Source organism: Amphiura filiformis, chromosome 3, assembly GCF_039555335.1.
Source record: "Amphiura filiformis chromosome 3, Afil_fr2py, whole genome shotgun sequence".
In the NCBI taxonomy this organism is placed as follows: domain Eukaryota; kingdom Metazoa; phylum Echinodermata; class Ophiuroidea; order Amphilepidida; family Amphiuridae; genus Amphiura; species Amphiura filiformis.
Genome location: NC_092630.1, coordinates 23,443,437 through 23,462,160, shown reverse-complemented (window position 1 = coordinate 23,462,160; position 18,724 = coordinate 23,443,437). Strand labels below are relative to the sequence as shown.

Below are 18,724 nucleotides of genomic sequence, written 5' to 3'. Positions count from 1 at the left end.
GGATTAGCGAACTTAATTTGGTTTTCGGCCTAGCAACCCTTTGGACTAGAGAATCTTCGGATTAGCGACCCTTCGGACTAGCGACCCTTTGGACTAGAGAGAAGTCATGGCTCCATTCAAATGAAATTTATGTAGCTACACATATCTGAATAGACAAACTGACCAAACATTGATCAAAATGTAGCATCCTTGTTAGATCTTTATCAATTGTATCACAGACAATTAATGGGACACCCATTCTCTTTACAACTTGAATTGTACTGAAAAATTACAATAATATGAATACAAAATAATATCAAACCAAAATACACCCGTTAATTTCACAATCTTGATGCGTATAGTATCATAACAAGAATACATCAATAAACAGTGGCAGCTCTAAGAAGGAGTGTGGGGGTGAGTGTGTGTGCCGGGGGAGTATGGGGGATATCCACTCCCAATCCTGGGCTTTTAACTATGAAGGCCAATTTTTGGATTTTTGGCCCTTAAAAAATAATGTTCCCCTCTTCAACCCCCCTCTCCCATTTTATCCCAGGATAAATCTGGTGCTGCCACTGCCAATAAAATAACTTTATTAATAAATCTGTTTGAAATATTAGTTCCGACCAGGAAAGTTGAGAACTTTCCTGTTCCAACTTATCATGTTAAGGGCACTGTCACCCACCTTTGCACAGTATTTTTTTCTGAGGCCTGAAAGCACATCAGACACACCAAATTGCATTCTGAATACAAAGAATGTCCTGATATCAAATTTTTTTTATTGTAATTTGTGATGTAAATTACTAAAAAATGCCATTTTTGACATTTAGCAATCCTCAAAGTAAACTTTAGAAATGTAATTATATAAATACTTAAAGTGTATGTACCTGGGATGAAAAGCCGACCATCATATGAAAATCTTGACCTTTCGTAGTGTCTTTTGGGAAACTTCATGTAGATCTTCAATACGAAAGGTCAAAATGTTCATATGATGGTTGGCTTTTCATCCCAGTTACCAGTTAAAAACTACTGTACACCATGCAGGTAATGGGCAATTCCACTTAAAATCCACACTTCCCCTGTGGAAAGTCTTCCACAAAGGGAGTAAGTGTTTTGAATACAATAGACAATTGGATAACTTGCATTTGAAACACTCACTCCAGTTGTGGAAGATATACATGTAGGTAAAGCCATAATTAGGGGGAGTATGGGTTTCAAAATGATTAACCCTGACCAGTTACATTTGAAAAACATACTCCCTCTGTGGAAGATATTTCCAAAATCTTCCACAGGGATAGTGTGGCTTTCAACTGGAATAGCCCAATGCAGTTAGAATCTGTGTGCATCAAGCAGTCGATATAAAGAGGTCTGTCTTAAAATATTATTTTGTATCATGAGTTATGGTAAAATAAAATCATAAATGTTTTTGTTCAAATCAGTAGGAAAATAGACAAAAGTTTTTAAAAGTACCGGTAAAATTTTTCTAAAACAATAATAAATTATAAAATATAATACATACATCAAATATATATACTTTCACACATGTAAGTTATTAGAAATAAATCTGCAATTCGTATTATATGTATAAAAAAAGTCAAGTTCATTTCAATGATTGGCAATCAGTAGTTTCTGCAATGACTGGCTAACAAATGAAACAAATCCAGACTTTTTTTCCATACATCACCGATCATTCGATATTGGGTCCAGCCTTCAATTCATCCACGCCCAAACGCAAATACCATGCTGTGCGCGAGAGCGATCAACTTTGCGTGACAGCTCGCAGTACGCATTTAGTTCGTCACACCAGAAAAAGTTGTAAAACAAAAGAAAGATTGATTTTCAATAGCATTGTGTTTTTTTTGTATTTTGTTGTATAAAAACAAGCTGAAACAAAGGTAAACAGTTCCAGTTTAATTTTGTGGAAACTGGAGTGAAAGATGACAAAACTGAGAAGAAAATATGCAGTATTTGGGGTTTTCACATTGCGTGCAAGTGGGGAATGCATGTGTTGTTTGTTTATTACATCTAAGACCCCAATATCGATTAAGTGACGTCACAGGAAAATGGTCTATAGCGTACAGTAAGGCGTGTATACAGATTTGGAAATATTTGATTTATTTATAATATTTATAATCTAGGTCACTGAAAGTGTCAACCTTATCCCCAGTATACAAAGCAATTACTCATATCACCTATACTAAGGGAATTACACCTGTATGTTTCTACATGGCTGTCTGTTTCAAAGCACTCCCTTCAGCGTTCGGCTGGCCGGTAACTTATTAAGGTCAAGCCCGGCTGGCCGGTAACTTTTTGAGACATATTTCGAACACTGACTCCCTTTCATACTAGCAGGCAGGTTTTCAAAATATGTTTCGTTTCAAAATTGAGTTGATAATATTAGCCAAAAGAGTGTATTGGGCTATTCCATTGAAAATCCACATTCCCCCTGTGGAAGATTTTGGAAATATCTGCCACAGGCGGGGTATGAATTTCAAATGGAATGAGCACATTAGGCGGCTCCATTTGAATTTCATACACCCACTAAGGAAGATTCAATCTTAGACAGGGGGAGGGGGAGTTTCAAATGGGGCTTCCTAATGTGCTCATTCCATTTGAAATTCATACTCCCCCTGTGCTAGATATTTCCAAAATCTTCCACAGGGGAGTGTGGATTTTAAATGGAATAGCCCATTGTCAGGTTTATTTTGATATATTTCCACTGCCACTAGGATAAATCACACCATGTGGCTGCCAACAATAATGGTGTCAGCTCCCTATTTTACATCTGGGTAGAGCCTGTTGGTATTTTGCCCAATGTTGGCACTGACTAGGCTCAAACCAACAACCATGTGACCACGAGATAGCCCCATTAGGTCATCATGCCCTTGCCTGATTTCTTTTACTAAACACCTGTAATGAAGTCTACTGTTAACCAACCTCCACTTTAGTCTACTGTTATTAACCAACCTACACCATCATCTCCACAAGTAGTGCACCCTCTACTGGCCAAAATTTGTCAGGGAAAGTGTTGGGACATAGTTCAACACTCTGAAGAAGAATGTCGCCCATGACGTTCGAAACTGTCAGGTAAGTGAACATATCTCCTTGGTCTTTAAACCTGATGAATCTGTTTACGAAGCTTTACTTTATCTCTCACACACACCTACTTGCCAGCTTTAAGCATTTGTGAAAACACGCTGTCAGGATTGCTGATAAGGTTCTGTGGGGTATCAAATTCTTTGATCTCACCATTGGCTAAGACTAGTATTCGGTCGTAATCCTTGACGGTTGATACTCGATGCTGAAAAAAAGAAGCAACAGGAAAACACAAACAAATATAAAATAACTTTTTTCCATTTTGAAATGGAGCTTAAAAAATCCTTTATTACAGTCAGTATTGCGATATTTAGATATGCTAGACTTCACACAACAACCAAAATAGCCCAATCTCCAATGTTTGAGTTATGAATCATCTATGATGCATCATGAATTTTAACGACAACCACATCTAGTCATATTTACAGAAAACCACATAAGAATCAACATGTAAACAAATAGAGGGGTCAGAGACACAAAGATGTAACTCCATTTTTGCGAAAATGAGATTTTGATATCAAAATTGTCAGAAACATCACTTTCTAATAATCACATAGAAGTAGTAACTCCATTTAACACCCCATTGAAATCAATGGCCAGTGAAACATAGACTTAACTATATAACTAAGTCAATGTGGACCATTATCTTTAAACTAATTTTTCTCAGATTGGCAAAAATGGAGTTACGTCTTTGTGTCACTGACCCCTCGAAATATACTTTTGATACTTACTGCAATTGTAAGGACAGTCTTGGTATTGAATATTGTGTGTACAGCCTTCTGTAAGATTGCATCCTGCATAAATAATAAACACACAGAGTACGTATCAACAGTCAAAGTCCCATGCATTGTATGCTGTGGATTCTCGCATATTCATGAGGGCCGATCATTCGATCGTGATGTGTCTAACAATGATGTTAGCGTTGTGTGCCTTTGTGTACATGATAGAGCTTTGCATGTCTTCGCGTTTACGCAAAAGATTGCAAAAAAAGCTGCCTGTCGCATTTCATGAAACAATCAGCCCTCATTAATTGAGACTTTGACTTCTTGTACGCGGTCTGTTATCTCTTTCGTCCATGATTAAACATATTGGATTTATTGACAAGATTGATTGATCAATAGATTATTCAATCAATTTGCTGGGTTCCGAGCATATTGACGTATCGTAAGGAAAACTGTTAAATGCATTTTGGAGAAAAACAAGTTTGATAAAAAAAATGCTGATTTGTAATATGGTTGTATTGTTTTGTTTTTGCACTAATTTTGAATTGCTGTATAAAAACATTACTGTTCTTTAGTGTTCAAAGCACCTCCTTGTGCTATTTTTACTTCTCATTTTAGTTTTGTTATGGATAAAAAACAATTCCAAAGTTATATGTTAGTATGTGAAATGGACACATAGTGGTGTATCGTATCGTATCGTATGGATATGCATATTTTATATACAAAATCACAAAGGGATGCAATAATTATAGCTGTTAATAAATGCGTATCACTTGTCGGGAGTGCAATTGTACAAAATAATGCACATGTACTGAGATTTGAGGCGTCTAATGCACGAGCCCCGAAGAGGGGTGTGCATTAGATGCATCAACATCTCAGTACAAGTGCATTATTTTGTACAATTTCTCGAGCAACAAGTGATACACATTTATTAACCTATTTCATACATGATATAAAAACACAATTTTTGCTGTTTTTATAACAAAATTATCACTAAAAATGTTGGAAAATAGAACCAAATATAAATGCATCAACACACACCAAAAATGAATCAATCCTACTTGGCACGAACACACTGCGCGTAGTGCACATTAAACACAATCAATGCACTCTGTGTACTTTTCTAACTGCTTTTCTGATTGGCTGCTTTGATATATAGTATAGGAATGTATGAATTATCTTTAATATTTAGTTCTCTGGGTTGATAGAATGTACAAATCATACCGTTTGAAGATCAATTGATGATGTTGCCTCATCCATGACCACAACTCGCGTATCTTGAAGAAACGCTCTCGCTAGACACATTAACTGACGCTGACCAACACTCAGGTTCCCTCCACCTTCAGATACTTCAAAATCTATTCATAAATAAATTAACAATAGAGTAAAGCATTGCAGTTGAAAGCTTTTCCAGCTGAAATTCACTTTAGATTTCAAATCTGAGACAAGAATACCAAAAGAGTTCGGAAGCATAGCTTGAGCCCATTCATCGCTGTGTGCAACGTCCGATTAGGCATAAAAAAGTGACATTTTTGGTAAAAAACTACAAATTAATGCAAAAACTTAGGTAAATTTATAGTTACCCATCACATGGTGTATTATTTCCTTAATGCATTGCAATGGTTAAAACTGATGATGTATGTCTCAATAATATGTAGTTTGAAGTAAAAGTTTGTTACATTTTTGTCAAATTTCGATATTACAGTCATTTTTCTACATGTTAGCTACAAATTGTGTATTTTAACATCAAAATATGACAAACTTAAGCTTAATGATATGAAATATCAATGTGTCGGTAACACAGATCAGACCTCAAATTTGTTTAAAAATCTTTACTATACAAATATTTTGTCTCTAGCCCACGCTAAGCAGACGTGAGTTGGCACAGTTCAGTTGTGCACAATAAATTTCGCGGTGCTTCCGATCTCTTTTGGTATTCTTGTCTCAGTTTCAAATGGAGTCATCTATTCAGGTAACCCCATTTGAAATTCATACTCCCTGTGTGGAAGATTAAGGTCATGTCTTCCACAGGGGGTATAAGGATTTCAACTGGAATAGCCCAGAAGCCCAGAGGAATAATCCTGATAAATATTCTCAAAGTTTAATATGCGGTCAACAGTTGGCAATCACTTTGTCATACTGCATCAGATACCAAGCTAATCAATGCCTACAGGGAAGTAGCATTTAAGAAATAAAGGGTAATTATCCTTTACACCCAAATAATGTGTCCGAGGCAGTAAAAGCGTAAATAATGGGTGAGGCGCAGCCGAACCCATTATTTAAACGCTTTTACTGCGATTTAAAGAGAGAAAATATCATTTTTTGGCACAAATATTTTTAGTTGTTTACTTCAAGGTGGAGCACGTACTCGTAAGTTACAGCACTGATCGCGAAAATGTTGCACGCGGAACCCAGCATATGCTGTGTTTAGAATGTGTTACGGCGCTTGACCCATTATTGCAGAATAATGGGCTCTCACGTGACGCGTTTCAACAAATCACAGTGCACGATTTTAAATAATGGGTCGTGGGGTAATAGAATTAGCATTAATGGTCTGCTGGTCTCGGCAAGCAGAGCTTTAAAAGAGTAGCCTTGATTAATCTTACCTAATCCATTTTCAGATTCACTGAGAAAGTTTTTAATCTGTGCCATCTCTAGTGCTTTCCAGATTTCATCATCAGACTTCTTACTTCTAGGATCAAGATTGAACCTGCAAAAGTAACACAAGAAACTGAGACAATGAGAAACACGGTTCCATTCATACGGTAAAAGGTACAAAAGTGTTTATAGTAGCGGGCAGAGATAAACTGGTAATATTATATCCAACGTCACCCATCACTCCCCACATTTTTCAAGGAATTACGATAGAATTGATCAGTCTTGTTGTTGCTATGCATCTCTGATTGGTTGAAACAGCGCATACGAGTATCAAGTCAATGCACACGGGCTGAACCATGTTATATCATGTCATATTACACAGCCAAGAACCAATAAGATTGCAGGAACTTTCTCAAGTGTTTAAGAATGCACGATGTAAACAAAAGAGGTTTATGAGAATCAAGTTTGATACACAGATAAATTTTTTAGGTTTTGCCAATTTGTCCTCCATGAGCAACAAACCAATATGGCAGATTTACCATAGCATTACACACAGGACAAATTTGAGTTGGTACTCTTTGGGTCTAGTCTCCTTGATTTACCAACAGAATTAGAGAAGGAGAACCAAGACTCCCTATACTGCCACGTACAATAGCGTCTCATCTGAAGATGGCAGCCGAGCCCTGGTTCTCCTTCCTTCCCTAATTCTGTGGATTTACCTGATATTTCCTGAAAAGAGAACTGGATCCTGTGGAATAATAGCCAACTCACTACGCAAACGTTTCAGACCAATAAGATCGATCTGTACCCCATCGATACTGATAATACCTGTGTGATGAAATGAAAATGAAACCAGTCGTATGAAACACTGAAAATCAAACTGATATCTGAAATCAACACTGACAATATAACATCAAAACTGAAAATAACACTGAAATAGTTCTTTAGATATTCTGTATGCGTATAACCTTTGTCCAACCAATCATACTGTAAATGGGTCTGAAACACCTCTGAATATCATTGGCCATTCATTAATCCCACTGAAATTGATTCAATCACACTGAAATGAGCTGGCCAGTTCTGATAATACTACTACCCTGGATTAGTGCTCATTAAACTAGCAGACAATAGCCACTTGATATACCACTGAAAAATACACTGAAAAGTGTTGCGTTTTCTTTTCAGTGTGATTTTTATCATACCATAAACGTTCGCCTAATGGCCTATGGGCTCCCTTGACGTAAGTGGAATTTTAGGCACAACCTAAAAGTGCCCTCCTGTAAAATTCCCACCAAGGGCATGGAACCTTAATTCTTGCTGGGATTTCAGAGGAGGGAGCTCTCTATTTGCACATGAAATTTACCCCAAGGCAAAGGAGCCCAGGTGCGCCATTAGGCAAAAATTTTTACGGTATATGTTGTGTTATTCTTTCTACAGAGGGTGGATTAAATAGGAACAGTTTATAGTGTTCCATTTTCAGCATTATGTAAAAACCATGACGATATAATATAAAATATCATTCTGTTTTAATAAATGTAATAATATGAAACAAATGTGTTACACTCTGGTTGACTCATGATTTGTGAACATCAAATTTGGTTGTCTAAAGTTTTATCCTATTATACTATTCAGCAAATAACTTCAGCAGTGTCCGCCTGGTCATGCGATGCTCTGCAGTTTGACCAGCGAAAAAGGTGCCAATGTGATGATGACGTTATTCAATTAGCCCATCAGAACCCCACTTTTGTATATGCCATAAACTGTGCCAAATTGGCAGACCGCTAAAGAACTGCGCTGAAACCTACAGCAATTACAGAACTTGAGGGGAAAATGTTTTGAATTTACCTTTGCATTGTTCAACCAATCTGAATAAAAGATTGACAAGTGAGGTCTTGCCACTTCCTGTTCTTCCCACAATTCCAACCTGTAAAACAAATTACAACATAATTATATTAGTAAGGTTCCAAGTAGTGTTTCTTCCACTGATTCGGAGACATGCTGCAAAATGAGGCCACAGGCCTTGAATAATGTAATGCTGTGTCTGAGCTGCCGGATGAAAGAGGCATTCCAAGTCAATGTGCAGTTTGAGCGCCTACACGCTGATACTAGAAAACATATTCGTGCAAATGTTTTCTTGTCAGAAACGAGTCTCTGAGTATTTCTACTGGAGCCCAAGAACCGATGGAAGATCTCAGCATTGCTGGATGCTGATGTTTCTGCTGATTTGGAATATATTGAATTATATATTCAAGGCCTATGGTGGCATGTCTCCGAATCAATGGAAGAAACTCTACTTGGAACCTTACTTATATAACTTTTCATGCCGATGTAGCCACCTCTACTTTATTGACTTTTTACAACATAATTATAAGTATATCAACATAAAATGAAGTGCTAACAAATTATACAGTTGTTGATGTTTTAAAGGCCCATTCAGTGATTTGATCATCCGCAGGATCGTAAAAATCATCAAAATTCAGATTTTGGCACCTTTGATAGTGTCATTGATGTGCTAACATAGCCTGCAAGTTATTAGAGTGTACAGTTTTTAGTATACAAACCTTTTCTCCTGCTTTAAACTTGACATTGATATCCCTCAAGATCAGTGGGAGCTCATTTGCATACCGCACATCGATGCTGTCATATGTAATGCTACCTTTAGTTGGCCATGATGATGGTGGTTCTTCAGAGCCTGCCATATAAGAGAATTCAATGTTGCCAGAATCAGTATACCATCATGTTGATTTACTGTATTGTTGATTTAATTCTATTCAATTATGTTCGAGTTCAAGTTGGATATTTTAAATTACGAATTCCAATCATCCCACAGAGACTCCGAATAGCCCAATGTGTATAAACTCTATGGCAAATCTACCATATTGGATGTTATGCACAGAAACAAAAACAGTTCGTCTTTGGCATTTATTGGTCAAAATCCTGAAATCAAATGATAATTTGTTTCCTTAAGCTTGAACGTTACATAAGGTCTGAACATGTAGCTACAAAACGCATTGCGTGTGGAACATAAAAAAATTCACATACTTCATTCAAAGTTGGCTAGGCAATGGCAAAAAAATCTTTCTGAACCCTCCTTATAATCTTGTCTTTCAAATCCTGCTCTGCTGCTCAGAGTCACATTTGAATCTCTTAAGAGTTAGCCACATACAGGGCCTTTTAAAATGGCGGTAACTAATACTGACACCAGAAGAATCAACAGGCCTGGAAAAAAATGTTCATTTCTTAGGAATGTAAACAAATTTCCCTCCAACATATCAGGATTTCCCACCATTTCTCTATGTATTTCTTTATCCAAAAAAAATCACAATTTCCCTCCAGATTACCATTAAATTTCTCGGGAATGCAGATTCCTGAATCCCCATTTTTTCCAAGTCTGAGAATCAAAGCACACACCTACCTTCGTAAGCTTCTTTTTCAGCTTTAATAAACCATCTGATACGCTCTGTTGCGTTCATTTGAATTTCTCGATCAGAGGTATTCCGAACCAGCCAGTTGAGCCACATACTTGACTGAAAACAAAACAAATAACGTGTAAGCAATCATAGTAGGAGCAAACTCCTACCTTTATAAGCTTCTCGTTGAGCTTTAATAAACCATCTGATACGTTCCGCTGCATTCATCTGAATTTGTCCGTCCGAGCTATCCCGAACTAGCCAGTTGAGCCACATACTTGACTGAAAACAAAACAAAATGAACATGCTCATGCATAAAACAAAATGTAAATGATCATGCATGGTACGCTGCTCAACATTGACCCCCGCCTTTAACCAGACAGCATGCATGATGTTGTGCATTATGTTGTGCACATGCAGGGAAGAAACTACTTCTATAGTAGACATGATCACATTTTGAACATGTGAGGGCGGGCTTCATTAAGCTTAGTTGTGATCCAAGATCCTGTCTTAGCTGTGTAATCCAATAGGAAAATGAAGAAAATTTGGATTTTGACCCTCAAAACTCCAACCTGCATGATTTTTAGAAAATCCGCAATTTGAATAATATTTGATACTATCAAGTAATGAAAGCCACATTTCATGAAACATGAAAGTTTTGTAAAATGGCCCTTCGTGCTCAAAAATTTAGCCATAAAATACATACACACATGTTATGACATAGGAAGCCATTGATAATGCTGGGGCACACAATTTGGCCCATTTTGGGACATTCAGGCGAGCATACTTTTCCTCATAACATTGCCAATTATAGGCCTATATGCATGATTGCCTTTTGACCCCTCATTTTTTAAGTTAAATGATTCTCTTTTTAATGAAAGCAATTTTAGATGAATTTATTAAATTTCAAAATTTTTATGAACATGCCTATCTATAGTCCATATAGCTTGCTTGAGTCAATAAAGTAAAATGAAATTTGGTGATTTTCTCAAAAAATGCTAATTTGCTAGTTGGATTCCTTGTGTCATTTTCTTTCCAAAAATGTATACCTTTATATACTTATCATCATTACTTTTAGAGATATAATCAAAAACAATTATCTAAATTAGTACCTTATGGAATGCATATGGACTATATACATACAACTATTGTGTGTGGTACATGAGTTAACTTCTATACAAATAAAATAGCTGACTTTATTAATGTGTTGATCTGATATTTGAGATATTTGAGTGATTGGTGTCATGTTTTTTTTGTTTTTGGTCAAAAAAATATTGAACGGTATTCATGCTTTAGTAAATAAGCATGAAAACAGCAACATTGTTATGACATTCTGCCTGGAACTTTAGTTATACTAAGCTTTTTGAGTATGTATTTACGTGATGGCTGTGGGTGATTTGTGCATGATTTATGTGATCGTTGCAGTCGTACTGTGCCCTGTAATAAAACTGAGTAAAGTAAGTGGGTAACATGTAAACACAGAAAAACTGAACTGTACGAGGAGTGGGTGCCGTTAGAGAAGTATTGGAGTTATCATTTTACAACTGCAGAATAGTGGGTGATCTTTAAGCCTGAAAGAGTAACAACACTTTGACATTATACTTTATAGGCTACTTTAACAATAACATTTGCGTGCACATATTAGAAATTTATTATCTGTGATTGGATTAAACACACAGCATATATTCGTAAGGTTATGAATTGGTTTTCGAACCTTCAGAACAGGCTGGCAATTTCAAGAACTGTTAGAGTAAAAAGCTGATACTAATACTTACAGATAGTGCATAGGTCACTGCTAGGCCTACATATCCAGGATCAAGAACACCTATAGTAGCAACAGTAAGTGCAGTCAACCCTGCTAACAGTACAAACACTGCACCTAGAAAATCCTGTCACAAAAACAAACAAAATTTGAATTAATACAGGGTGTATCAAAATGATTGGTACCGAAGACTTTTCATTTTTTGCAATTTTTTTACTATTTTTGTGCCAGTTTGGGGTTAATTGTTTAAATATTTGTAATTATAGTAGTTTTATCTTCTCTGAGAATTTTAGATCATAAAGATAGCACATTCTATTCAGTAGTTACATGATTCTAAAGGAAAGTAGCTGTTTTAACACTTTTCATCGTAACGCTGGATCAGTAGCGCACCATTTTCAAAGCTCTATTTTACTGCAAATACCTTGTGAGGATGATATGTTGAAAATCATGGAAATGTTTAATATTTTCCTTGCCTATTTCTACATTCATAATAATATATTAATGTAATAATCAATATTTATTGCTTGAGAGTAATATTATTGACTTGAATAAGTTAGGTGGGGTGAAAGAAGTTTGTGTATCAACACCATCCAGGGCGGTAATTTAAATTGTATTTTTGAGATTACTAAGTAGATGGTGTGGCAGAATGGCTATAGACTGTAGACAGTGTAGGTTAGTTTAGACCTGCTAAAAGTTATTGGAATGACTCCACAGTATTCCACACTTCAGTGTGTATTCAGTTAAGAATAACTGGTCGACACGAAGCTGCGGAGAAGTGCAGGGAAGATCTAGGAAACAGTTTCTAAGAGCAAGGCGTATCCCATGCAAATATGCTATAACTTGCAATGCTTCAAAATTTGATATGGGCAGTTACAGTATGGACCCATCCAAGTTGTTAAGTTCTGTCAAGATAGGGCTTCACCCCACACTGCCAGAGTCGTAAGGCAGGGACTTCAGGAACTATCTTTCTAAAAGCATGTGTAAAGCAATTTTATGTTATGTATATGAGATATTGAAGAGTATGTATGCAATAAATGGTTCAAGCAGTGAACCTATTCATCTTGTATTGTGTAAGTCAAACCATGATTACGTCGATCTTCGTTTAAATGACAATAGCTCCCAGATGCATAAACCTATCAACTTCAGATTAATAGATCAATAAGTTAACATATGCCCCTTTCTATTTATAGTACAAAAACTATATTAATTAGCAATTTTATATTTTTGATATATTTTTGAAAATGTCACATAGCCCGGTACCAATCATTTTGATACACCCTGTATGCCATATTTGGGCACTGAAAGCACCATTAAGTGGAGAATGTTGGGAGTTTGAGCTGCAATAACAAGCTGCAGTCCCCATAATTGTTTCTTTCCTTGTCATAGCGCTCAGATTCACATTTATTATATGTGACACGATCTGGTCCATGGGGGCAAAGATGGCAAATTTGAAACTGAGATAAAGGTGAAAATATGGAGTAAAAAACAACAAAATACATAGGAAAACAGACATCAAAAAACTTCATAACTTTAGAACCAATTATGCTGGGACTTTGGTGTTTTCAGTAAATGATAGCCTATTTTATGTATAATGTAATGATTACAGTAACTCAATTTTCAAAAATGCCTCCTTTGGCCCCCATGGACCAGATCGTGTCACATATATACGGTAATAGGAAGCTGACATTTATACCACATTATTTCTAATAGTGTAAGATGCTGTGCAAGATTTTGGTCTTATTACACATTGTTCTCGAGTATTTACATTTATTTCCACCAAACTGCATATATCCAAATGAGATTAATTGCATAGTTGGTGCTACTGGTAGAAGGGGGAATTTGTTAAGCATTTGTATGTGGCACTGTGCGCAACTTCAAATAATACCTTATTGGTCCAAACACCGTGAGCGCTTATGGGGATTAAGCTTTAAAGTGGGCTGTGTGGCGCAGTAGCTACAATCTTGGAAAAAGGTATTTGGAACGCTTGGCACACTCTGCCGTAATTCTGTGCAGAATTTCTTATGATCACGGTAATGATGTATATTGTGCTTAGGAACAAAAATGACATCTGACAATGATTTACCCTTCCCCCCTCCCCATCAATCAATGTTGGACACATTGGGAAACAGCTGATGACAATGGCATTTCTCAACATTGCATGGGGGGAAAGGGGTGACGTGACAGTTTTCCGTTAGTTACATGCAAGCATTCCAAGAATTATTTCCAAGAGTGTAGAGCAAGTTGCACTCATAATCGCAAGGTTGTGGGTTCAAACCCCATCTCGGCCATTGCCTCCACTCAATAGACCCAAGAGTAATCATTGTACTGTCCAAAAGTGGACCATCAGGCTGTTGTTTCCAAACAGACGTAGAAATGTTTGTAAAGAAATTGACCTTGTGTCAGATTGGCGTGATGGCAATCGCCCCTGCCGAGTTCCTCCGGGAGTTTCAGAAAGACAGACAGACAGTGCCAAGATATCTAAAAGCTCTCTTTTGATTAATTACTTGGATGATTACAGTGTATACCGTAAACGTTCGCCTAATGGTGCTATGGGCTCCCTTGACACAAACTAAAAGTGCCCTCCCATAAAAATCCCACCAGTAAATAAGGGCACGTACCCTTAATTCTTGTTGGGATTTTTAGAGGAGGGAGCTCTCTATTTGTACATGAAATTTACCCCAAGGTAAAGGAGCCCAGGTGCGCAGTTAGGCGAACGTTTACGGTATCATATTAACCATCAATTAGGGACTCTGTAAGAAAGGCAGTAGTGGCCATGGAGATACGAAAAGATTTCACATCACTAAATAATGTCTCTAAAGGCCTTCCGTCCTGACAGTGTTTCTACATTTCGGAAAAGGTTACAACCATAAATCAATATTAAAAACCAAAAAAAATGGGCAGATTTTGTGTAAAATTTGTGCCAGGTATGAAATGTAGGCTTGAATCCAAGCACCTGTCAAGATTTAAAAAGACTCTGTGTTTTTATTAAGGTTTTATAATGTATTCCTGTCGGTTTCTAGGTAAATCACAAGTGGCGCTATTCTGAAAATGGGATGAACAAACTTGATAGTGTCAGGGTCCAGTAGTTCGAAAATTCAATGGTCACCAGTATATTTCTTTTGTTTGTTTACTTGCTTGTTTGTTTGTCTTTCAGGAAAATATTAACTTTGAAAAATTGAGTCGCTTCGTAAGGTAGGTAGAGCCATCTGAATAGAGCCCATTTTGTACACAAGTATTGATGAATCTGACGAGCTAAGTGATGATCAGGGTTAAGTCAGCCATAGCTGGGGCCATCCACGCCAAACTAGCTTAGTTCGTTTGGATTGCGATCCAAGGCGCCCACTGTCGCGAGCGCATAGCACTTGCACAGCATCACAGGAGCGGTAAACGCTGCACGCCTGTGATACTGGCATCGCGTAAAATGGATGGAAGGCCCCCAGCTATTGGCCGCAGGAATGTGTCAAGTCGGATTCATGTATAGGGAAATTTATGATCATGATTGTGCTACGATAATAGTCCTTACCAATCTAATTCCCAGCCATCTATTAGCTGTCTGCAGGTATAAATTAGATAGGACACTATTATCTATTCTCTCAAACAGCTCCCTCCTAAACTTCGATTCACATCTGTATTAAAACAAAAAGATAAACATAAGGCGACGGAAAAGAAAACCCTGTTCTACGGGCCCGACCGACCCAGCTTTTGAACAAATTGGGAAAGAAAATTGTCCTGTACCCAAATTTCAACAATTTCAGGAACAACATTTTTTTTTTGTATTTTCCCAAATTGCAAATATTTACAGATTTTGGTGATTTTTTTTGTGGTCATTTCCAACCGTCCTTTCTTGAAAGGTTTGTCGGCCTGTACAACAGGTTTCTTTTTTTTTTAGTCACCTAAGGTATCTGGTTTTCCATCTGTAGAAAAAAGTTGACTTGTGGGTTCATAGTGAAATTGATATCGAATGGGACAGATCTTGCAACTAATTTGTGTCCATTGTGGAACAGTAGATGCGCATGCAGCTTCACAGACACCAACACACAGGTGTACAGCACAACTGGAACCTTTGCAGAAATGACCAATCCATGCTCTTAAATAACATTATCAAGTAGTCTCATGTCTTAGGCTGTGTAAGCTGCATGTTTCCGATGGGTAATGTTCCAGATGGCCACTGATTTTGTGAAAAACTTTAATTATAAGTACATTTCCCTGTTATATACAATCATACATTGATATAACCCAAGGAGAACTACCTGCCGATTGGTCAAAAAAAAGTTTTCATTATCAAATGGACCAATTAGCAACATTGTTAGAATAATTTCACCACACACAAAAAATGGGGTGAATTATTTGCAAAGCTCCATTCTGATTGGTGATTAAAATGAAGATATCATGTAATTGACCAATCAGAGGCAATGTTAGATCGGCCGGTAGTGCTCAGGGGGTTAAATGAGCTTCATATTTGCAAAGACTCACCTGTATGACCTGACAGTGGGTAGACCATTGAGCGTCTCTCCAAACAATGCATAGATGGGTGATTTGGCTATACTATCTAATCTTTTTAATTCTCTGAAATGTAAAATCAATACAATTTAGAGAAATTGGGCTCTTCCATTTAAAATCCACACTCCCCCAGTGGAAGATTTTGGAAATATCTTCCACAGGGGGAGTATGAATTTCAAATGGAATTATCACATAGCAGCTCCATTTGAAACTCACCTCCCTCAGTGGAAGATTCAGGTTGAATCTTTCTCAGAGGGTGTATGAAATTCAAATGGAGCTGCCTAGTGTGCTCATTCCATTTGAAATTCATACTCCCCCTGTGGCAGATATTTCCAAAATCTTCCACTGGGGGAGTGTGGATTTTAAATGGAATAACCCATTGATAGTGGGAGCAACAAAGAGAGATTGCAAACAGAGGGAGACAGAGAGGGGAGAGGGAAAAAGAGACATGTCATCTGCTCAGAGCCAGAAGTGGGTAAGTGCAATAGCTGCCATGTGCAGTTGCTATGTGTAGATGAGTACAATATAATGTGTAAATTGCCAAATGTTCACAAGGCAGCTATTGCACTTACCCACTTCTGGCACTGAGCAGTTGATGTCAGAGATTGAGGAAGGGAGAAGAGTGAAAGAACAAGGGGGGGGGGGGAAGAGAGCGAGAGAGAGGGGGAGCATAATGACTGCATCTGAATAAATAAAAACAATACCTAATGAAACCACATTGTGGGTAAGCCCTTGATCCAAAGGATAACCATAAGACTTGGAATATGGGTTACCACATAAAAAAAATAAAAATAAAATAAATGTAGATATTTATATAGCGCTTTATGCAGTAAACAGCCTCAAAGCGCTTTACATTTATTCTGCCGTCATTAGAATATGTCGGAACCATGTTTTAAGATGACACAGGGACATGTCTCTAGATCAATACTACAACCATTCATACCTACTACACATTTTATTGTATTATTATGGAAAATACCACATGGAAGGTGCCGTGGAGGACAGAGTTTTATTTAAACGAAGATGACACTGTTCTGAGTTATATCATTTTGCATACCCTCTATTCAAAAAGCTTGTAAACTCCCCTCTCTCTGCGCATGTACACAGGCATATATCAAAACTACTTCTACTTTTATTTTACCCTCTCACAAGAACTTACATGGATGTATTGATGAAATATTGTTGTAATATGAAGAATAAAATAATGACTGGAAGTACAAATACAAGGAAGATGGGTGTGACAACGGCATTCACGATGACGGCCGAGATGCAATTGAGGAATGCAACAAACATCCACATCAACGTCTGACCTAATAACTGAAATAAGAAACATACAAGATCATGATGATGAGGGATAACTAAAATCAGGCCGCGAGTGGCATGATAGAGCCGGCAACTTGTGAAAACGCCCGGCCGTATGGCATTTTCCATATACTCGGTTAGTTTTGTGGGGTTCATTATCGAACTCCAACGGTTTTAGCTTGTATTTATATTATTTATTAACATTGGCCTATTAGTGATATTTCAAGTGTTTTAAAATTTCAAAATAATCCCATTCAATTACACGGTTGACGATGGAAATTTACTGAATTTAGAGAATGCACGTCATTCACCACCTGACTAAAATAATCCTTTGGTCAATACTATGTGTTAAAATAAATTGAGGAAAAGCTATAAACTATACTGGAAATTTCAATTGAATGAACACAGCCTGATGGAGCGTGACAATTTTTCGCATACACTATGAGATGTACGCCAGCGTTTGTGCCTGTGCGTGGGTAATGCCAAAGTGTATCCAACCATGCTAACACACTTGTGATTGGTTAGAATCAGGGTTGCCAAACCTGTGATTTGGTAGCCCAATTGGGCGACTTTTGAAGATTTCCCCCCGCAATTTTTGACAATTTCCTGTCCCATAGAAACCAATGGTTAAGAAAAAATTTGGGCGACTTTTCAACATTTGCTCCCGCCACTTCCGAGAAAAATTGGGTGACTTTTCGATTATTTGACCTGCGATTCGGGCCGAAATCTTTTGGCAACCCTGGTTAGTATTGTATCCAAGGTCGTGCGTTCGCGTTGTAGTTTGAAATATGCGATATATGATCGCAATTGGATTGTGTACAGCTGTTGAAAGCTGTTCATTCATTTAAAATTCCCAGTATAGACACTTCAATTGTCACACAAGCGAGACAGTCGGTGTACCCTGATTGTAAAACAACCCTGAACAACCTTTTGAAACCTTCTTGACATATTCTAATCATTTTCTACATAAATTGTACTTGTTTAAAGAGGGCATTATTAATCCATCAAGGAGCTAGCTCAAATAATGCAATAACAGTTCTGTACATCCGTCCTGCAGTTCTCACAAATAAGCAACTGCCATTCAAACATTTTATGTTGTGCTTGAGGTATGTGAATGGCTGGATAAGCTTCATAGTTTGCATATCACCCTATGATTGACAGATCTACAAGGGTGATCGAGCAGTGACCCTGCTAATCTCCACTCATTATACAGTTTGACTTTACTATATGTACAGGCAAATATAATGATAAACGTGTGTGTTCTGAGTATTGAGGATATATAGATTATTAGTGATAGAGGGCTCTGATCAGTTTTATTTTCACCAAGGGTTCACAAAAAGCATGGCCACTGGAAT

The 18,724-nt window shown here is 37.3% G+C and overlaps 1 protein-coding gene across 1 annotated transcript in view; it reads right to left on the bottom strand.

Annotated features, from left to right (window-relative positions):
• Window positions 1-2,583: 2,583 nt before the first annotated feature.
• Window positions 2,584-18,724, bottom strand: part of LOC140147123 (ATP-binding cassette sub-family C member 9-like) — a 67,556-nt gene continuing 51,415 nt past the window's right edge. The window contains exons 21-32 of the mRNA XM_072168901.1: window positions 17,227-17,384; window positions 16,041-16,133; window positions 15,091-15,193; window positions 11,581-11,694; window positions 9,976-10,087; window positions 8,957-9,087; window positions 8,241-8,319; window positions 7,115-7,223; window positions 6,404-6,507; window positions 5,022-5,155; window positions 3,807-3,869; window positions 2,584-3,280 (exon numbers count right to left, since the gene is read on the bottom strand). Coding sequence (XP_072025002.1) covers window positions 3,143-3,280; window positions 3,807-3,869; window positions 5,022-5,155; window positions 6,404-6,507; window positions 7,115-7,223; window positions 8,241-8,319; window positions 8,957-9,087; window positions 9,976-10,087; window positions 11,581-11,694; window positions 15,091-15,193; window positions 16,041-16,133; window positions 17,227-17,384 — 1,338 coding nt within the window. The 3' untranslated portion in view covers window positions 2,584-3,142. The remainder of the gene's footprint in view (window positions 3,281-3,806; window positions 3,870-5,021; window positions 5,156-6,403; window positions 6,508-7,114; window positions 7,224-8,240; window positions 8,320-8,956; window positions 9,088-9,975; window positions 10,088-11,580; window positions 11,695-15,090; window positions 15,194-16,040; window positions 16,134-17,226; window positions 17,385-18,724) is intronic.